The 22,752-nt window shown below is 37.7% G+C and overlaps 2 protein-coding genes and 1 non-coding gene across 4 annotated transcripts; 1 reads left to right on the forward strand and 2 right to left on the reverse strand.

Annotated features, from left to right (window-relative positions):
- Positions 1-2,942: 2,942 nt before the first annotated feature.
- On the reverse strand, positions 2,943-6,053 carry LOC115995235 (probable folate-biopterin transporter 8, chloroplastic). The gene is made up of 2 exons (XM_031119721.1): positions 5,549-6,053; positions 2,943-4,651 (listed from the first exon to the last, which is right to left on the reverse strand). The coding sequence occupies exons 1-2, from the start codon at positions 6,051-6,053 to the stop codon at positions 3,516-3,518; spliced, it is 1,641 nt and encodes a 546-aa protein (XP_030975581.1). The 3' UTR covers positions 2,943-3,515.
- A 12,709-nt stretch (positions 6,054-18,762) lies between these two features.
- On the reverse strand, positions 18,763-20,554 carry LOC115950890 (myotubularin-related protein DDB_G0290005). Of its 2 annotated transcripts, none has more exons than XM_031068168.1 (3): positions 19,808-20,554; positions 19,543-19,698; positions 18,763-19,222 (listed from the first exon to the last, which is right to left on the reverse strand). In XM_031068168.1, exons 1-3 carry the CDS (start codon positions 20,399-20,401, stop codon positions 19,079-19,081), a joined length of 894 nt encoding a protein of 297 aa, XP_030924028.1. In that variant the 5' UTR covers positions 20,402-20,554; the 3' UTR covers positions 18,763-19,078. The 2 variants fall into 2 exon arrangements, with proteins under 2 accessions (XP_030924028.1, XP_030924027.1); XM_031068167.1 differs by having other exon boundaries at positions 19,543-19,701.
- A 198-nt stretch (positions 20,555-20,752) lies between these two features.
- TRNAK-CUU lies at positions 20,753-20,825 on the forward strand. Its single transcript has one exon. It is a non-coding gene; the product is annotated as a tRNA-Lys (tRNA).
- The last annotated feature ends 1,927 nt before the right edge of the window (positions 20,826-22,752 follow it).

Below are 22,752 nucleotides of genomic sequence, written 5' to 3' on the forward strand. Positions count from 1 at the left end.
ACATCATGGCAGATATATTTATTTTTAATGATTATAATATCTGAATATTTCTAATCAGAATAAGACTAACTGAATCTGCTATCTCTTCCCTTTGTGTTTTACAATACGGATACGTGGGTTTGTAACATTAACCATATATTGCAAAATACCATATATAACCATATAGCTCAACTATCACATTTTAGTGTTAGTGTTTGTAACAAAGATATTTAAGATTCAAATTTTACTTTACTTGTAACAATCAAATTAAAAAAAAAAAAGTTTTAAAAAAATAAATAAATAACTTGCAATCTTTACCATACTATCCAAGATCAATGTCTAAATTTACATATTATTGGGCAACCACAACAACAACAACCAAGTTTTAATCTTATACATTTTTAGAATCGGTTGAGAATCCTCAACATACTAGTTAGGGTTGGCCACATGTATTCTTTTATACCATGTACTCCTTTGGAATTCATACTCTGTATTACTTTCTTAAATGACATGTCTTTTTTTACTACTATTAATGTTATTAATTTTCGGTCTTCTTCTACCTTCTTTTTTATTCTCACTGGGGCATAGTTGCTCTCCTTTAAACATGTCAAATCATCTCAAGTGACTCCCCCTCATCTTTTTGTCAATAAAGACAAAAGGTCTCCCCTACAAAATTTTATCATTTTGAATTACATCTTTTCTTGTATTTACATTTATCTATCTTAATATTCTCATTTCAATTTCTCTATAACTCAAGTAACTCTCCCTCATCTAATTTTTTCTTATTTCTCCTTATCAGACCACCAAGTCTCCTTAGTCGGTCTCTCATATCCTTCAGAATTTAGCCACTCTTTTAATACAATTAGCCATTACATTCCACATTTTATCAATATCTTTGCTTAAATCCCACTTGCCTTCATTGATTATTTTATCTTTAAACATGTTTATTCCTTTTCATCCCTTGAATTCTCTAGTTTCTTTGTCTAATATCTCTTATTTTCCATCTTTCTAATACAAATATTTAGTACCAGTGTACCATTAACCTATTTTGAGTGGTTACCCTCTCTATTGGTGACTATCTCATTTGTTTATGAGGGCATTTCCAATGTGCACATGAAGCTACAAAAATTCTATGATCAATACCCCAAACTGAGATCGAAATGTCTAAATTAGACACTAAATTGAAATGTGAGGTAGACATGCCGACTTTTTTTTTTTTTTTGAGAATAGACATGCCGACTTAATATCAGATTAAGATGTTTGCGTTAAAATTATGTAGTTTGGAATACACTTAGTAAAGTTTCATAATTTAAAATGATTGCTGCAATAAACTCAATTTTTTTTATAACAAGTTGGCAAACAAGTAGCCAATCTCTGCTATTTGAATTAAGATCTTTATATATGTTGCTTTCAATACAGTCACCGTGACAAAATGGTGGAGACATTGTTTCATTGTGGTCAGCATGTGCTAGGGCAAATAAGTGCTAGAGCAAGCTAAACAACGAAAACTCTTCATCAGCACGATCAAAGACAGCACTAGATAATTAATAGGATAGTTGTCAGTGTCATGAGAGGACATTTTAACTTGATTTTATTTATTTACTTTTTCCTTCAATTGCTTGACAATGTAATCTGTTTGTCTGCTATCATAGTTTTCAGGACTCGTATTAAAGTTTCTAGTTTCTACTATTTTGGTACACCGATCTAAGCATGCAACTCTAGCTCTTTATATCAGCTTGGCAGTGACAAACTTGGTACAATTTACCATCTTTGCGCTAGTAAAGGGGGTGGATGAGCGGATCAGATAATGGGTAAGGCACTTAATTGTTAGTACAATTTTTTGTTAGTTTATCTAGTTACAATGGGCCTGTTTGGTTTGAGAAAAAAATGGTGTATTTTGTATTCATTTTCAGTTTTTTATGGGACTCACCATTAAAAAATTTGTTTGACTTTATACTTTTATTCAGTTTTCATTTTTACTTTTTAGTATTCAAAAAAAAAAAAAAAAAAAAAAGGATTTGAATGCAAAAATTGAATACAACTTGGGCCCATTTGGTAAAGAAGTTTGAGTAATGTTGTTTGTAGTTTTTTGAAATACGTATGGGTGAAGAAGTATGTGGAAATGTGTGTAATGTTGTTTGAAAACTGAAAACAATAGTTTAAACTTGTTTACCAAATAGGCCAGTGTTTTCATTTTTTGAAAATGAATATAGTGGCATTTTCGTAAAAAAATCAAATCTATAAACCTGATTATGACTAACTTGTCACATCAAAGAACTCTCTCTCTCTCTCTCTCTCTATTTGTTGGTGGTTGTCACACAAAAAAAAAAAAAAAATGATGATGAAGGGAAGATCTGAATATGAAAAATAAGTACAGAAAATAGAAAATAAAAAATAAATACAACTTCAATACAAACCAAACAGCCCTATGTTTTTCTACGTGGGAAAAACTACCACAATGAAAGAAGATGCTACAGAATTGCGCCAACGTCATCTATAGCATCAAAATTGATGCTTCAAAATGTCATTTCCTCGCTAGCTATGGTTAGCTTATGGCATGTGAAATGAATAGTGGAGAACTTGAACATTTTTGGTTCAGCAGATAAATGTTTCATGGCACAATTTTGGACTGGAAGCTCACCAATATGTTCAGTTTCTCATAAAAGTGTCATCCATAATGTTACGAATTCCATTTCCATTCTTATTATGGCTTTCATTCTCTACTTTGGTTTTACCCTCATTTTTATCCATAAAAACCACCAGTGTCATGTGTACAAAGAGCATTTTGGATATTCATCCATGCACAACCTCACTAAATAGTTCGATTAATATGGCATGTGAGCACATTCATCTGTGTGCATGTATGCATCAAGGGGAACGCATTCAAAATGGAATTAAAGAGAATCCCCACCTTTTCCTGATGCACATCTTCCACATGAGAAACATTCTATTGTCAACTCCCAGGAAGGGTCATAGTTCGTCTTACACAAATGACGAAATTTTTGCCAGTGCCTCGTTTCATTAATAGCAATATATATATAAAAACAAAAAAAAAAAACAAAAAAAAACAAAATTTCAGAAGTTTCTACAAGACTATAACAGAGACCTAGACCAAAACAGATTTTAGAGCATAGATGATCAAAACCGGTCAGATCCTCAAGAAGCTTTTTTATACTGGCATGGAAAAGAGATGACTTCTTGTGTCCTTGAAAAGAGTACTAAATGAGAAACTTGTCAGGTTGGTGCTCAGATGTCAGAACTGATCGATCATATATACAATTCTGAAACAATGATTCTCATACTACAAAATGATTGCATTCTTCCTGGGTCCAAAACCATTCAACATGGCAAAAAACCCCTATCCCTGTGGCAGAAACAAGATTAGTCAATGACAAATGGAGCCTTGTCTATTTCATTGGTTCAAGAGAATCTACATGACAAATGGAACTTGAACAATCCTATGATTCCTCTCTTCTGTATTTTGTTCTCTAAAGAGAATGTGACTATATATCTAGCTTCTTGACCTCTGTCTCAGATTATCTCCCACGCCGGTAATCATAAACTGAACTAAAAGTCACTCTTCCAACCCTTCTATTTCTTCGAGTTCTTTTACTCGTGCCTTTTTTCCTTTCCTTCTCAGCAACCACTTGTGTCAGGGGTAAGTGATGAATCCATGCTAAAGGAACTAAAGCTGCAAGGAACTGTACCAGAATTCCCTCAGGCAGTCTTGAATAATCACCGGACGTAATTCTGAAAAGTGAAGCTAATCCAACACCGAAAAATCCACTTATTATTGATGATAAACACAGGGCTGATCCTAAGAAAGAAGTGAGAGATCCTTCACAACCACGAGGACATAAACTTGCTAATAGCACTGAAAAAGGGAGGAGCTTGAATTGTGCAAGAGTTTCTGCTAAACCCGAAAAGCATAGAGCAAATATCTCATTGGGAATTCCAAATTTAAGATTGATCTGTTTTACTAGAACAAAGTCAAGAAGAAGGGAAGAAGCATACAGAATCTGCACCCCACCAATCAGTTTCCTCATGGAAACCTTTTTCCAAAATCTATCATAAAGTACAGTTGTCGATAGAAGCACCAACTGGCTAATCACCCGAGACAACCCAATGATGGAAGGATCTAGATTTAGACACTGTGTTTGATAGCAAAACATAGAGCCCGAAAGAATCGGGACAATGGCAATAGAAGCTACAATCCAAGTAAGGGGGCAGGAGATGCTCTCCTCACTAATAGCTGATACAAGATCAGAGAACTTCTTTCTAATACTTTCAGGGATTGATTTGTTTGCAAGAAAATGAATTGATGGTTGTGGTAAACCGAGAGATTCCTCTCTTGTTGTCATTGATATTGCAAGCTGAATTGAAAGGAGAAATGCAAACACAAGAAACATTGTTCTAGGTGGTGCTTTCAGTAAGAAAAATCCTCCAATTAAATTGCCAAGAATTCCACCAGCTGCTAAAGCCATGAATACATATGACTGAAGGCCATTTATTTTGTGTCTTTGGCCATACTCTGCAACAAGAGCATCTTTTGCGACTTCTGTAATGGATGCTCCAAAATTACTGAGAAGAACACAAGCCACAAGGGTTGGAAGAGACTCACCGGCAAATGGGATTAGTGCCAGTGGCCCCCAAGACAGAACCTGCAAAAGAACTGAAAATTTGCATTCTATCAGTGTCTTTTAGCTGATTGACAATTAACTGGCTCTAATGGAACCATGACTTTTACATAATCTTTATGTGCAATTTGAGGCTTAGCCTTAGTTTGACAGAAAGATATATTTACCCATTAGAATACCTGTCAACCTTTTCTAAGTTCAAAGTTCTAACGACAAGGGTCAATTTTCAATTCTAGTAGAATTTTCAGATTGATTCACAATAATTATTATCATCTAACAAGAACATAGCATTCAAAGTCTAGCATACATAAGAAACTCAGAAATTGAGACAAGTAATATGATTTTTGCTTCTATTGTCTCATCCAAATTTATTTTTCCAGTTTCTCGACTGATACATTATATATACCATTACGGACATTTTTACAAGGTTCCACTTGAAATAGCCTTTTTAAGGTTAAACTAGCCTTTTACAACTGAAATGTATACAGTCAACTCCACCCGAACAAATTTTTAATCATAAGTATTCTGAAATTTTGGCACTCAATTTTACTTTCGATTCTCTGTTGAAAGAACTTTTGAACAAAGAAGCAGACAAAACGAATCAAGGGAAAAATTGAATTGGAAGAAAGATCAAGAAAGCAAAACCAAACAAAGAAAAGAATAAAAGAGCTATATAATAAAAACCAGAATCTTGAAGCTAGAAGAACTTGTCAAAACAACAAATGAAGTGTTTTGCATCATTAACATGAATAAACAATAAGAAGACACCTCAAAATTAAAACAGTCAATGAGATAACAAATTCAGGAATAGAATACAAAAATTAAAATTGAAAGAAGAAGAGCAAATGAACATGAAAGTTCTTAGAAATACAGGTCTAAATAGAACTGAAAATGAACATGATGGAGACAAAGCAAAACAGATTCTAACTAACCTCCAATGGAAACATAAGGTATTCTATGAGCACCACCAATATAGAAAGCATCAGATAATAATCCATAAAGAGGCTTAGCCACCATGGGGAAGTTACCAGCATTCTGAACCAGCTGCAATGTTGAAGGGTGCAAGTTAAGACTGTGTGCCATGTGAACGTTGACAGCCAGCCATGGGAAACACCTAAAACCCTGCACCCAATACCCAAACCCGCATAAAAACAACATATGTTGGCTACCCACTTGGGAAAAACCTCTACTCTCCTCATATCCACTCTGTTTCTGGCTTTTCTTGTAATAGACTTGACTTGGGCTCACTGTGATTGGGTTTCTCAAACGGGTACTGGGTTTAGTGAATATGTCAATGGTGTTTTTGGGGCCTTGATGGTGGAAACAAAAGATGGACTTGGAGTTTGAGAGAAAAGACTTTGGTGGTAGGGGCTCATTGAATTTTGGAACTTTGACTGTTGTAAATGGGTTTTGAGAAGAAATTGATGGGTAACTCATGGTTTTGTTGGTATTGGGATTTAGACTGAAATTAAGACCTTAAAACCTGTAATCAAGAAAATAAACTTCTGGAACTCAGGTACTATCTGTTTCCCAGAATGTTTATGCAAAATAGAGAGTTTGACCTTGAGAAGAACGAGAAAACAAAGACTTTTATGTATTGGAGACACAGAGTATAATGTAAGATGGAAAACCCACTTTTGTGAATTGCTCAAAAGAGAAGAAAGAATATGATATTATGGGTAAGAGAGGAGAGTGAGATCTAGAAGAGTGTGGGTTTTGTAAATTGAAATTGAATAAGCTTAAAAAAAAATATGGGTTCCAGGCTGATGATACCTTGTTTTTCCTAGGTTGTTTGTTGTTTTACCCATAGTGGGATCTGAATGGGCCCACCAAGATCACACGCGCCTTCACGCGCACCCTGTTTCCGAGTAGAGTGTTCGATTGAGGTAAGGGGAGGAGTCACATGTGGATTTCTATTTTTCGATAAAAAAATTTCAGACCCTGATCATCAAGAAAACGATGTTTTGTTGTTTACTTTACTATGCATGGAAATGGAAGAGTCTATTTGGCTCTCTCAACGGTTCTCCTTGAACTTGTAGTAAAAGATATAGTTTAATTTAAAATTTTTTAAGTGCATAAGCAATCATAGACTCCTTTTTACTACTAATATCATGTGGTTGATTGTTGTTTTAGTGTTATCTCTGTTTGTTATGAGAATTCAAAAAGTTAATTATGATTTTCTATGCATGAAAATGGAAGAGTCTATTCGGTTCTCTCAACGGTTCCCCTTGAATTTGCAGCAAAAGATACAGTTTAATTTAAAATTTTCTAAGAGCATAAGCAATCATAGACTCCTTTTTTACCACTAATATCATGTGGTTGATTGTTGTTTTAGTGTTATTTCTGTACATTAAGAGAATTCAAAAAGTTAATTATGACTTCTGTGGGTCCGGGAGGTCTGCAATCCGGCCCAGACTCTATCTGGGCCCAGGGCCCATGCCGAGGAGGTATTTTGCCGAGGATTAATAATCGATGGCCGGGGTGTCAAGGGGAACGGCTGAGAAACTACCCCGTCCTCGGCGTTCCAAAGTTTCAATGAGAAGACCAACATCTTAGTGGAGGCAATCCCCAAACAGCCCCCTCAAGGGGATGTGAGTGGAGGGGGGGCCCATAAGGAAGCAGGGTGTAGGATTGGATCAGGGAAATTGCGTTCCCCTTCCCCGCATTAAATGCATCTGCCAGCGCCTAGATCCGATTAATGGGAAAGGACGTTTGGACGGTGTAAATTTCGATCTTCGCAACTAGTAGAAAGTAAGAGGGGACGGTTGATGGGATGGATACAGAGATAAGCACCTGCCTGACCAACAAGTGGAGGGACAGGATCAACCAAGACAGACTATATAATAAAAAGGTAGGTGCACCAAGGAAGAGGCTGGGAAAAATGGCCAAAAACCAGAGCCTCTCAGCCCACCTCCAAGAGAAAGATTCCAGGGGTGAAGAAAGCTTAACCACGCATGACCACCACGAAAAACCCACCACCTGGTGACTAAGGCCTAGTCTTTCAAACCCACGCTCTCCAAATGATATTGTTTGGGTCTTTTTACGTGCGAACCCAACACCGCTACGGTTTGTTACGAATCGTGTCCTTACAACTTCATAAAATATCAAAAATATTTATAATTTAATTAAATAATCCTTATTCTTAAAAAATAAAAAATGGGACCACCACACTGGTCACTCCACAAATATAAATACTTGTAGAGTGTGGGGAGCAAGAGCCGGGGTTCAAGTCTCCAGGAGAGAACTTCACACACATATATACTTAGATTAGGTTAGAGTAGAATTCTATCTTGTATCAAAAACTAAATAAATAAAATAAAATAATGGGGTTAAAATTGTTATTCAACAAAATTCAAAAACAAAAAAAAAAACTATCATGAAAATTTTTTCCTAAAACTTAGCATAGTCTTAATTTAAATATTCTCTCCGTCCCACTTTGTTTGTCATGTTTGAAAAGTCAAATTTTTTAAGAGAACATCATTTATTGTTTTGTCTATCTTTTAAAAATGTATAAGTTTTCAAAATTACCCTTAAATAAATTTATCAAAAAATTGAATTATTAATAAAATAGGGGTATAATAGGAACATTAGTAAATTAATGACTTTTATTTTTAGAAACAGGACAATATTTTGGGACATCCCAAAATGGAATAGAGGACAAACAAAGTGGGACGGAGGGAGTATATCTCACGCACGTTTAATACATTTTTTCCTATAGCACACACTAAACTTAGCAATTTACTTCATTTCAAATAGTTTCTTAAAAAGTCCTTCATGTATAAACCCACTAACAATAGACAAATTCAAATTGAAAAATTATATTAAACTCAAAATAAAATAAAAAGTCTCATCGCACGTGTGGAACGTGTGTGATGAGGCTAGTAATTTTTAAAAGTGATATATAAATAATCATTTGTATTTTGAGGTAAGATAACGTGGAATAATATTTAAAAATGAGATAAAGATAGTTTCCTACTCCTAAGTTTTAGACTGAATGGAGAAGATCAAGAAAAAAAAAAAAAAAAAAAAAAAAAAAAAAAAAAAAAAAAAAAAAAAAAAAACCTAAAACTTAGGAACTATAAATTACTCTTTTAACCAGTTTGTATTTTTTTAATTTAAAATTATCTAACTAAAGATAGGGGTATTTTAGAGAATTTAAAATTTGTGTGATGGTATTTTAGTACTCAAAATGTTGAAACTCAAATAGAGAATCCTTCCTATTATTAATAGTGTGTGTGTGTGTGTGTGTATTGCATAGGGTAAAACTAGATCCCAAGCCCAACCCAATTAGAATGGGCTAAGAAGGGAACCCAATACAACTAATTTGTAAAGATAGGAGTGGATGCCAACACTTTGATTCCTTTGAACTATGGCTTAATGATTAAAGAAGCGGGATTAACAACAAAGATAACATTTGACAAAATTTTAATTAAGAAGAAAAAGATTCTTATTAAAGTTGCTCCTCGAACTAGCCGAGGATCACTTGTTCTAGGAAAACTTAGTTCTTAGTGTTACACTAGTTTTTTTTTTTCTCTCTCTCTCTCTCTCTCTCTAAACTTTTCTGATCCCTTCTTAAGTGGGATATTCCCTCCTTTTATAGCCATTGAATTGCATCTCAACCTTCCACTTGGAGGGTTACTGATCTTTCTTCAAATACTTGTCCTATCACTGCCTTGCTGATGGTGGTAGAGTAGGATATAGGCTATGAAGACACTGTTTAGAGGTTATTTTGTCATGAATGCGGCAGAATGAATTGTTGGAAGGTATTTAATGCAGATGTGACATATATTTTATCTTGAAGTTTCCTCTCTCTTTTGTTTGTGCATCATCATGGTCCTCCTTGGTTTTTCAACCTTAGCTCTTATGGCCTTCCTCCTATCTCCCAAGAAGCATTGTTCCTTAGCCTCCTCAAGTGGACCGTAATCCTAAGTTTTCCTAGTCCGCCAAATGCTTAGGTTGTCTTGATTTGGTTGGGCCTAGTTTGTTAGATAGCTAGGCCTTAATTACTCTTCAGGTTGATCTGGTCAGGGGTTCCTTCTCTTAGAACTCTCTACCCGCCTACCCCACACACACACACATGTATATAAGTTGGGTTTAGAAGTTGTAGTTACGCCAAGTGACTTCATCAAATTATAGTAAATTTAATCACATGTTAAATTAATTTTTTTATTAATTTTAGAATTTTTTTTTTTTTTTTGGGTTTTGGTTATTCTACATATTTAGTTTGTGAGTGTTTAGATATTTTTTCTAGACTATTACTAAGAAAATTTTGGTTTTGACTTTCTGAAAATTTTAATAAAGAACAATGATACACTAAAAATATAGTGTACGAAAAGGTATTCAACAATCTTCCAAAGGTAAAAACTACTTCTAACATTTTTTAATCATTAATATTATTGTTTACAATACTGCAAATTACTTACAAAACTCAAGTACTTATATTGTAGATCCATTAGATACAAAATTCTTGATGCATGTAACTACAAATGTCATTATAGCACAATTGGTATATTAGAAAATAATTTTTTTATCGAGGTATTATTGCTTTATATTTGATGGTTCAATTTAAATTTCAACAAATTTAAATTCCATTCAAACTAAAATTCTATTATAAAAAATTTCTAAACTTAAATCTCACACAACAACCCATGTTTTCTTTCTAAAAAAGAAGAAGAACAACCCATGTTTTGACTAAGGATAAAACTTTATCATCTAAATTTTAGAAATTTAATTATACTCCAACTAAAAATCTATTATCAACATTTTAAAAACAGTTAATTAGTAAATTAATTCTATATTATTTGTTAGGATATATTTCCTCAAATTAAGGGATAATATTTAATAACGGTTTAATTTAGATAAAACTTTATCATTTTAATTTCAACAAATTTAAATTTCATTCAAAAATAAAGTCTATTATAAAAATTTTCTAAACTTAAATCCCACACAACCCTCAATTTTTTTTAATGTTTTTCTTCAAGTTGCATCTTATTAAATTAATATTTTATTAGGATATTAATCAACAAGGCTCTTGACTAAGGGATTCTATTCAAACTAAAAGTCTATTATTAAGATTTTTTTAACTTAAATTCCTCACAACCCACATTTTTTTTTTGTTTTTGTTTTTTTTCCTCAAGTTGTATCTTATTAAATTAATATTTTATAAAAAAAATATTAAACTACAAGCCTCTTGACTAAGGAATAAGATTTAACAATAATTCAATTTAGATAAAATGTTATCATCTAAATTTTAGAAATTTAAATTCTACTCCAACTAAAAATTTATTATCAAAATTTTCAGAACTTATATATATTCAGTCATGGTTTTTCAATACAATCCATCTTAACTAATAAGTCACTCCTATAATTAAATCCCACACAATACACTCACTCTGTTTTTTTGTTTTTTTCCACTTTTTTTCCACTTATGTTTTAATTTAATAAATTCATCTTACTTATTGTTCTTTGCTTCTGAATTTGCATGCAGAATATTATGACAAAGAGAATTTACTATAAAAAAAGAAAAATAGTGGACCCCCATTTAAGTTCTTGGTTCTCTTATGTAAGTTTTTTTTTTTTTTTTTTTTTTTTAATTCTCAAATTTTGAACTCTTTTATTTATATTTTGATTTTTGGGGTTTGGTTATTGTATTTATTTTGTGAATTTGTTGATTTGTTTTAATTAGACTATCACTAGGAAAAAATCGGTATTGATGAACTATTTTGTTTATTATTGTTTGTGTTAGTTATGGCATAAATTAAACATAGCCCAAATAGGAACAATCAAGCTCATACCACATCTCATATCAAGAAATTAACACAAAGCACAAAGATAATTTTTAAATATAAAAATAGATAAACACTAATAAAGTCTAAACTCTAAAAAATTAAAACTTAAAGTAATTTTTTATTAAAATTATTTACTTATTTTATAATTTTTTATTATTATTTATTTAATAATTTAGCTTTAATTATGTCTAAAAAAATTAGCTTACATATGAATCTTCATGAATTATACTAGTTGTAGGGACTCGTTTTGGGGCCCAGGCCCAACAGGAAGGTGGTTCTGGCCCAAGGAGCCCTAAACAATGTATTTGTAGAGAGCAGGTTACAGAACTAGGCCCTAACGAAGTGAATGTTAGTTAATTCTGGGCCATACAACAATTGAACACAGAAATATCCCCTTCAAGTCCACTGGATATTCGGTCCGAGGAGACGTATGGGTGCACCTCTGTTCTTGATCAAAAGTTACGGTCTTTCTCTCTTTCTTCTGCTCTTCCTCCCTCTTTTTTCTCCGGTCCCTTCTTCATGGGGATTCCCTTCTCTTATATAGCCTCCTTGAAGTCATCAGAACCTTACACTTGTTGATCATCTGGACCTTCACTTGAGTGCCCGTCCCATCGGACATATTCCCTACCTTTCTGTGAGTTGTAGTGGCCTAGGTAACACTGTTCACCTGTCCTCTCCACATTAATGTAGCCAGAAAAGTAGCTTCCCTGCATTTAATGCGGTAGCTGTAATCTCTCCCTTGACATCCTATACTCTCTTCCATCTCCCAGGCTTGTGAGGCTCATCCCTACTACCAATACTCGTTGGAGTGGTTCTTTATTACTGGTAGGATGCATGTTTGAGCCATATTTGGCACGTCCGAGGAGACATTCCTCCTTGGACCGCCTTTTAAATAAGTTTGGGCCCATAAGAGTTGGGCCGGAAGCCCTTTTGGCGCCACACTTTCTCCTCGGACGTGGCTGGACTCAGTATGGGGCTCAAGGCCCATTGTTTGATTTGGGAACTTTATCCCTACAATAGCCCCTCAAAATTCCGGTTCTTTTCCCCTTATCCAAGGAGAAAAGGCGGGATTTTGACATTTATGGGGTCATTGATTGTGAATTCTTGTTTCACCTGTGTGGAGGTACGCCCCCACGTGCCTCATTATTGCTGATGGCGCTTCGTAACCCACGAGGTGCTAATTATTGCGCTTGGCGGCTTTATGTCCTTCCAATCCAACGGTGGGGCGCTAGATCAACGGTTGATGTTTTTTCCATTTCTCTGGGCGGGAGTAAGCCCGTTCAGTTTCTCCCCGGTATATAAGATTTCCAAGGGAACTTACTCCTATTTTTTGAAAAAGCACTCAAGCGTCCCAGAGCACTCCAACACCTTCTTTTGCAAAGCGTTCAAAACTCCACAGACATTCCCTTGAAGATTCCCGGCGAGTTCTTCACAACCTCGAGAAACTTAGGATTTTCGCTCCCGTAAGTGCTCATTTCCCTTCCGTTGCCTTTCCCGGCTTTCTTCCCTAAGTAAACCTTCTTCACATCGCCTAGGGTTAATGGGATAGGTAAGCTTGAGAAACTGGTAAACTCACCGGCCGGTAAGGAAGGCTTCAGGGCCAAATACCTTATCCCATCGGGAGTAGGTCTAGAATATTGCTCCTTGGAAGAGGTCCTAATCAAGAGAACGATGGGGCAGGTCGCCATTCTGATGATAGCCTTCATAGAGGGAGGAATGACGATCCTTATGGGGAGGATAACCAGGGATTATCTACGGGGTCATAGGCTGGCCCCCCACCAGTGTGCCGCGAACATGTTCCGAATCTTGGGGTGCGTAGACGCTCTGAACGAACAGATGAACATCGGCCTCTCATGGCATGACGTAGTTCATCTATACGAATGTCATAGCCTCAACGAGTCGTATTACCTGAAATCCAAGTCCGACGAGGTGAGGCTGATATCCTGCCTTCCCAAGTCCAATAAAGGCTTGAAGGATGACCTTTTGATCATCTCCGGAGCATGGCACGACGGTATTCACTGTCCCATTAGGGCAAGAATGCCAAGTGGGGTACTATAGGGTCAGACTCCTCGGAGAGGGTCTTAGCCTCGAGTTTTCTTTTCCTTATTTCAGTTTTATCTTTGATTATTTGCCTCCTCGGACTAACGTAGCCCCTCCTTTGGGATTTGCAGATAAAGAACAAACGACTCATCGGCTAAGTTTGGTGAACGTCCAGGCTTTGAACTTCCTCCTAAGGTCCAAGATTTTTGTGAGTGAGGACGGGCAATTGCGTGCCGCCCCTTTAATCTTGGACTACGAGCCCCTTTCGCGCGCTCTAGTGGACGCTGGTCAAGCCATCAAGGCTGGAAGTCCCTGGTTAGCATGCATCAACGTCTCTAAACCAGGTTTCCTCGCTCGGAGAAACTTACCTCCCGTCCAACTGCCTGCTCAGCGTGTTCTTCCCGTGCCAATTGTTCCAGGAGGAGCTGATTCTTCGCATTCGTCCTTTGAGGATCAGATAGACCAATTCCACTTCGCTGAAGAGGGAGAGGTATCAACCAGGCTTGTAGAGCTCTCGGACTCCGACTCAGACGTAGACCGTGCCTCGGCAGCTCCCAACCTTAGTTTGGTGATTGCACAAGTTGATACTAGCTAAGAGATCGAGGAAGAAGGCATGGATCTGAATCCAAGGTCTGGTCTCAGGGGCCTCCTGTCCAACAAAAATAAAGGGTAGTCTTCCAGGGATGCCCCAAAGGAACAGGTTACATCTAAGCCCCCACCTCCTCTTCCTCCCACAACTGATCCAGCACTACAGCCACTTCCCAATTTGAGGTGGAAGAGGCCCGTGGAAGAGTTGGAGGAGGGCGAGGTCGGCCCTGAAAAGGCTAAGCACCAGAAAAAGGGCAAAGAGCCCAAGGAGAAAAGAACTAGGTCCGTTGACAGCCGAGACGAGGCGGCTATAAGGAGGGAGCAGCGGACCTGGTCCCCACGCCTAGAGTTGGATGGCGCCCCGATTTCATGGGACGCAACTCTATGGGAGTCCCAACGAGGACAGGCGTCCTATCTGGATGAGGCCCTGCAGCAGGCCCTTCTCTTGCCTTGCAATATGGAGGGACTTCGAGTTACTCGGAAATCGGACCTTTTCATGTCGCTGAAGAGAGACATGGCTATGGTAAATAAAGACTTCCATTATTCAGTTTCTTTATTTCATATCTGTCTATTCCATATATTCGTTATTTCCTTTTAGTTAAACCTTCATTATTCCGACGCAGGTCACTCAACAAATTTTTGTTGTTGAGGAGTGGGCCAAGAAGGCTCGCGAAGATCTGAACACTGAGGTTCAGTCACGCCTCGCTACTGAGAAGGCTACCGGCGTCCTTAGGCTAGAAATGGATTGCCTCGGCAAAAAAATAAAGAAGGCGCTGAAGGCCCGTGACAACGCCGAGGTCGGACTTAGTACCACTACCAAGCAGGCTGAGGATCTGCGCCAACAGCTTCATCTGTCCGAGATAAACCTCGCGGCTAAGAAGCAGATGGTCTCAGACCTCAAGGCTGAGCTATCAAAGGCCAAAGAGGCGGCTCGCGTGGCCAGGGAGGCGGCCGAGGCTGCGGTGGTAACTTCATATGAACGTGGAGTAACGGATATCGAGGCTAGGCTGACCGAGGAGGTAGCTACAGTCTGTAGGGATTACATTACGATGTCTTGGGGGGTGGCCTTGGACCGGGCGTCAGTTCCAGCGGACTCCGATCTTAGGAAAGTTGAGAATATCTTCTTTCCAGAAGATATTCATGAGATTCCTCCTGAGGAGTCCCTCCCTGCGAAGGTCACAACCTTGGATTCCCATATGCCTGAAGTTGAGGAGGTGCAACCGGTTGCAAAGGACAAGTCGCCCAAGGACACTCTCACAATTAGGGACGTTGTCGTGCAAGCCAAGGAGGCTGTTCCCGAGCCCAATGTAGGAGATGATCAACCTGAGCCATCAGCCCCTGCAAAGAGTTCTACTCAGGACCAAGCCTAGGATATTAGTGTAGGACTTTATTTGTAACTGCTTTCTCTATCTTTTACATTTTGTTCTGCTAAAGTTTGTAAAAGAACGCCTTTTGGAATTCAATGAATGATGTCATTTTCCTTTGAATTTTGTTGCACTGCTCCCTTTTCTGCTTTCGTTATGAATGAATTTCTGTTATGCTACTAACTGTTGAGAACCAAACGTTATTCGAGATTTAAACAATGTGGTAAAGCATGAATGAATATGTAAGAAAAATGATAGTCAATAATTAGATAAGACTGCGTCGAGGTTAAGAAAAATGATAGTCAATAATTAGATAAGACTGCGTCGAGGTTAATTTCCCCCAAGCCTGTGGTCCGAGGGACCAGGCTGGACTTAGATTCTGTTTAACAAGTGGAGAAAATTGCACAGCTGTTAATAGCCCTCAAGCCTGTGGTTCGAGGAGCCAAGCAGGGTTTTCGTTCTATTTGACACTTAGTTGAAATTGTATAGCAGTTAATTTTCCCCAATCCTGTGGTCCGAGGAGCCAGGCAAGACTTGGGTTCTGTTTAACACTTAGTTGAAATTGCATAGCAATTAATTTCCCCCAATCCTGTGATCCGAGAAGTCAGGCAAGACTTAGGTTCTGTTTAACCCTTAGTTGAAATTGTATAACAGTTAATTTCCCCCAATCATGTGGTTCGAGGAGCCAGGCAGGATTTAGGTTCTGTTTAACCCTTAGTTGAAATTGTATAGCAATTAATTTCCCCCAATCATGTGGTCTGAGGAGCCAGACAGGACTTGGGTTCTGTTTAACACTTAGTTGAAATTGCATAGCAGTTAATTTCCCCCAATCCTGTGGTCCGAGGAGCCAGGCAGGACTTAGGTTCTGTTTAACCCTTAGTTGAAATTGTATAGCAGTTAATTTCCCCTAATCCTGTGGTTCGAGGAGTCATGCAGGACTTGGGTTCTGTTTGACCCTTAGTTGAAATTGTATAGCCGTTAATTTCCCCCAATCATGTGGTCCGAGGAGCCAGACAGGACTTGAGTTCTATTTAACCCTTAGACGAAGAGATTGCACAGTAGTGTGGCGCCAAGAAATACAACTTTCATTAATAGTAGTACCTTTTCAGGTTATTTACATTCCAAGGGCGTGGCACTACACGTTCATCCAAGTCTTCCAAAAAGTAGGCCCCTATGCTGGCTATGGAGGTGATACGATATGGGCCTTCCCAATTTGGTCCGAGTTTTCCTCACGCAGGATTTCTTGCAGTACCCAGGACCTTCCTCAATACCAGATCCCCGGGTGCTAGGGGCCTTAGCTTCACCTTGGCATCGTAACCTTGCTTGAGCCTTTGCTGATAGTAGACAAGTTGGACCATTGCACTCTCCCTTCTTTCCTCGATGAGGTCCAAGCTCTTTTCCAGAAGTCTGTTGTTAGCACTAGGGCAGAACATGCTGGTCCTCTGTGTTGGGAAGTTTATCTCCAGAGGAATAACAGCCTCAGCCCCATAGGTCATCGAAAAGGGGGTTTCCCCTGTGGACCTGCAAGGCGTGGTGCGGTATGTCCACAAGACATGGGGCAACTCTTCTACCCATCTTCCCTTTGCGTCGTCTAACCTCTTTTTCAACCCATTCACTATGGTTTTGTTGATAGCTTCAGCCTGTCTGTTACCCTGCGGGTAAGCCGGTGTGGAATATCTATTGGTAAATTCCCAACTCGCTACAATATCTTCTGAAAGTTTTGCTATCAAATTGGAAACTGTTGTCCGAGATCAGGACATGAGGGATTTCGAATCCAGTGATGATGTTTTTCCAAACAAATTTCTTGGCATCAACGTCTCTAATGTTGGCCAGCGGCTCAGCTTCGACCCATTTTGTGAAATAATCTGTGCCGACAAGAAGAAATCTTTTGTTTCCCGCTGCCTTAGGGAATGGCCCTAGGATGTCTAGGCCCCATTGTGCGAATGGCCAAGGGCTGGACAGCGGATTAAGAGTTCCACCTAGCCGATGTATATTTGGGGCGAACCTTTGGCACTGGTCGCACTTCTTTACAAATTCTTGCGCCTCTTTCTACATGCTCGGCCACCAATAACCTTGCATTATGGCCCTATGGGATAGGGAACTACCCCCCATATAACTTCCACAAATCACTTTGTGTAATTCCTCCAAGATAAGTTCAGTAGCATCTGGGTGCACGCACAACAAGTATGGTCCTGAGAATGAGCACTTGTACAATTTGGAGTCCTCGGACAGCCAGAATCGGTGGCTGTGGTGGTGGATTGGTGACTATGATGGTGGTTTGATTTTTTATTTTGTTTGTGGGTTTGGTTGTGTCTGGTGGTGGTAGTTGTGGTTGTGGGTGTGGTTGTGGCTGTGGCTGATAGTAGAGGTGGTTGTGGGTGGTGCTAGGTTGTTTTTTTGAGTAGTGGGATATATTATTTTATTGTAGGTGATATATTATTTTATTGTGATATTTATATTATTTTATTGCATTGATAGCTAAAATAGATCCACTGCTACAGCATGTGTGTAGGTATAATAGATAAAGTAACTTTTGGTGGAGCTAAAAAGCTAAATTTTTAGCTCCACTGCTGTGGATGCTCTTAGATACAATAGACGTGTGTGGATGAGAGAAAACAAGAGAAAACAAATTAAAAATAGGAAGTGAAATATGGTGGGTGAGGAAAAATATAATAATAAAAAAAGCTGTAAATAGAGTTGGGAGCCAAATTATGAAGCCACTATCCAGGCTTACTTCAAATTTTCCTTTGCATTAAAAAAATTAATTAATATTTTAATTAAAATATTAATATTTTAAATGAATTAATTAGATTAATTTTAAAATAACAAATTTTATAAATGTATGAAAATATAACTTTTATGTTTTTTTTTTAATATAAAAAGTAATAGGATATGAAATTATATATATATATATATATTATTTTTTTGAACCCCGAAACACCCTGAAACGATACATCGAAATTAGCCAGTACCGAAATATTCCGTTCCACTAGACAAACCGAAACGGGGTCCGAAACGGTATCATAACAATGGTTTATTATATTGCACTCCTCGTTTTCTACACTAAATTAACTAATTTGGCATAAAAATTTAAAATTTTAGATTAGATGGAATACGTGGCGCAAAATTAAACTCTAATTGAAATTCAATTTTTACACTAAATTAACTCACTTGGCACAAAATTCTAAAATTTAGATTAGATGAGACACATGGCGGAAAATTAGACTTTAATTGAATTCTAATTTAAAATTTAATTAGATTTTCTCTTTACTTTACCTATTATTATATATATAGATGATCACAAAAATGAAAAATCTAATACTATTCATCAAAACATAAAATTAATTGCAAAACGAAAGTAGCATATAAGGGAATTGCATTCATTTACATCTAAAATTGGCACATCTTCTAAAAAGGTAAAATTACAAGTACTCTAACTGGTGTGGGTTCCATCTAAAAAAATCATAGGAAAGGAATTGAAACCCAAGAATAATAGGTACATATATGAAGAGGTAATTACTCCCAAAAAATCTCACACAGAAAATTAAAAAGCATAAGGATCTTGTGCAGTGTGACTGATGTGGGTATCATCTAAACTCTAAAGAATTCAAGAGGCAAAAAAAAAAAAAAATTGAAAAGCAAGTATGATTAGTAACTCTATCAGTACAGGGTATTGGCTTTTCTACATGAGCTTGTAGTAACAGTTCCTTCCAGAGAGAAGAATCTGATAGCCTTTGCCACATGGACACTTGAAATGGACAGTTAGGCCCTCCTCCCCAACCCTTTCCACGAACACAGATTCTTCTAAGTCTTGCGCAGAATTATTCTGAAACAAAAATGAATTTGCATAGATTATTACCCACTACAGAATTCACATAAAAATCAAATAGAAAAGGAAATAAAAACGAATGCATACTCTGCCTGGTGTCTGAGAATATGTGTACCATATATATAGATAGAAGAAATTAATTGGTACCAAGAACGAGAACCATTTTTCTAGCTGAATGACCCTAATATAATGGCCCGTGAGTTATCATTTCTAGAAACAAAATGACAATTAATTAAGAACCAAAGATTATATTCTCCAATTTCTTGGGAGCCAAACAGAAAACAGTGAATTAAAGCTTGAGAAGCTAAAGACCAAACCTTTGTTACGGCATGAACATTAGTATCTTCTTGCTCTTCATCTTGTTCTTGTTCTTGTTGTTCTTCTTCTTCTTCTTCTGCATCTTCTTGTTCACGCATGACTTCTTCACACCACTTGCTCATCTCTCTCATACAGTCCTTCATCCTTCTCAGCCTCTTCTATAGGCCAAAACCATTACAGTCAATGAAATATATTCACAATCCACGAAAAGATTACAATTTTTCACATTAAATTCAAGAACCTAAAATAAGAAAAAGTATAAACCTTGGAATTGGAGTTGGAGTTGGGAGTGTCTTCCTTAGTCAAATCCACACTTACATCCCCAGAACTCGAGGACCTTGAATAGGTCTTCGCCGGAGACGGAGTCGGGTCAGAAATCGTCCGGCGCAGAGTCGGCGGAAGAGGCGGTAACCCGGGATTCGAAGACGGAGTAACCGGAATGACGTTGACAGTACCCGTCGACCTCGGATGCTGCTCCGGAGACAGGGAATTGTTCGGGTTGGGTGCTTGAAAACCCGACCCAGATGGGAAAGGATCCGGGTCAGAAACGGTGCGGCGGAGAATCGGGTCTTGGAAGAGCTTCTTGGGCTTAGGCTCAGAGTCTGAGGAGAAGGTGTTGGGTGGGTCTTGGAAAGAAGAAGACGACGAGGGGGAACGTCGTTTCATAGGGTTGGAGGCGGAGCAGAGGCAGCCGCAAGTGGTGCAAGGTTGGTGTTGGTGTTGGTGGTGGTGGTGGTTGTGGCAGTTGAAGCCGTTGAGGTGGAGCATGGCAAAGCGGTTATCAAAGGGAGGCTGATCATCCACTGATAAGTCTTGGGAGACTGCCTCTGCCTCTTCTGGCTTATTTTCTTTACTCATTTTCTTCTTCTCTCGATTTCTTCTTCTTTCTTTCTTTTTCTCTCTTTTTCTTGCTTGTTTTTTATATGTAGGATTCTGTGGCTTTTTGGAGGGAATGTGAATTTTGAATCAGGATTTTCCTTTTATATAGAGGTTAGGATGTACGGATGGGGTGTTGTTGGATGAAGAAAGAAACAACCAAGAGGTTTAAGCCACGTATTTTGTAACAGGGGCATTTCAGTCATTCTATAATAAAAAAAAATAATGAAACGGGAATATCCTGTGAGTGAGTCGTACCGGTAGAAACAGACGCACTCTAGCTAGTTACTGTAAAGTGATTAAATATTATATACGATCATCTCTGACAACAAAGCCCGTCTAGCTCAGTTGGTAGAGCGCAAGGCTCTTAACCTTGTGGTCGTGGGTTCGAGCCCCACGGTGGGCGTTCTTTATTTTTTTTTTTTAACTATACAAATTTAAAAAAAAAAAAAAATCTATAAACCGGTTAAAAAAATACACATGAAAACTATGAAATACTGAAGACAAGTGTTTTCTACTAAACAAAAATGCTATTAATTTCTGGTTTTTGTCTCTAAATACTATTTTCTATTGGTCAAGCAATAGCTCAGGCATAAACGTTACCTACACAACCAATCAACCATTAACGTTCTCTTCATAATTTTTTTTTTTTTTTTAAAGAAAAAACCATTAACGTTCTCCACCTTGTTCCTTATTCAAGTAGAGGCCTTTGGCTTCTAGATAAAACACTACGCTATGTATAAGACGAGCTGCCTGAAGACCCAATTTGAACTCATAAAACTCTCATTTGGAAATATTTCGCTTTCCAAACTCGAGCTAACAGGGAATCAACAGATTTTCCCAACCATCCGCAAAACCCAGCTTCACGGTAGATACTCACACACATTGCATGAATAGATTTACGTTTACCCAAGCATCCGCAAAACCCAACTTCAACATGATTGCCTTAAAAAAAAAAAACCCTCTCAACTCTATCATGAACCTTACTCATATGTCATATCCACTTTTTTTTTTTGGTCAACAAATGATAGCATAAAACTAAAAAAGAGCAGAAGTATCAAGGCAAAGCCTATTAAACTACATCCCATTGAGGTCATCCTCATAAACAGAAAGTAAATCCATAGGTGGATTGTCAAAAATAGCAAAATCTAAATTATGACTTGATCCCATTTTGGCTAGCTTGTCGGCACAATGATTCGCTTTACGGTAGCAATGCCTAAACCGGACCTGAATAAGACTTGATATCAATTGCCTGCAATCATCTAAGATAGGAGACACTATGTTATTTACATAATTAGGATTGGCCAAAACATCAATTATAGCTTTAGCATCTAACTCAATCTCAACACAATCAAAACTACAACTGCTGCATATGAGGAGTCCGTCCCTGAGACCCTAAAGCTCAGTAACAAAGCTATTAGTGATCCCTATTTTTCTGGTAAATCCCTTGATCCAGTGGCCATGCTCATCTCTTAAAATTCCTCCACAACCAGCTATTCCCAGATTTTCAATGGCAGACCCATCAGTGTTCATTTTAATCCACCCCACTCGTGGGTTTTCCCATCTAACTTTCCTTAGGATTAATCGGTTTACACTTTTGGGCGAGGAAGCATAGTGAAAAAACTCCACTGCTTGTTTTTTTTTTATTTCCGTTGCTAGTGCTGGGTTTTGACTTCTCCCTTTAAAAACCACATTGTTTCAGCTTTTCCATATAAGCCAAATAGCAAAGAGGAAGACAGAACTCCAAGGAGGATTTCGAGAACTGAGACAATCAATTTCTTTCCCATTAGATTCCAGCCACTCATGGAGGTCCCTGGTCCAAAAAAGAGGGTATGTCCATAAAATCCCCAGCTGAATCCAAACAGGTTTAATCTTTTCGCAATCCAGGAGGGCATGCAGGATTGATTCGGTCTCCCTATTACATAATGAACAGTTTGTATCTTCCAACAGTCCCCTTTTCCCAAGACATTCCCGAACACCAATACTATTGTGAGCACAAATCCAAACAAAAGTTTGAATTCTTGGCAAAATATCCAACTTCCAAATCCAGTTGGCCAAAAAAGTTGTCATCAATTCATCTCCCATAGCCATCTTGTAAGCACTCTTGAAGTCAAAATTTCCTTGGGGAGAAGCTAACCATGCAAGTCTATCCTCTCCTGTTGATGCCAAAGCAATCGGGGTGGCTTGAATCATGAGTTTAATATTTCGGGGAACATAAAATTCTAGACAATTCCAATCCCATCCATTATCTTTGATGACGTCTAGAATCTTCAAGTTAGGCTGTGTTTGGTTGCTGGAAATCGTTTTCCGGAAAATACATATTTTCCGGAAAT

Source organism: Quercus lobata, chromosome 6 (assembly GCF_001633185.2).
Source record: "Quercus lobata isolate SW786 chromosome 6, ValleyOak3.0 Primary Assembly, whole genome shotgun sequence".
Taxonomy (NCBI): Eukaryota; Viridiplantae; Streptophyta; class Magnoliopsida; order Fagales; family Fagaceae; genus Quercus; species Quercus lobata.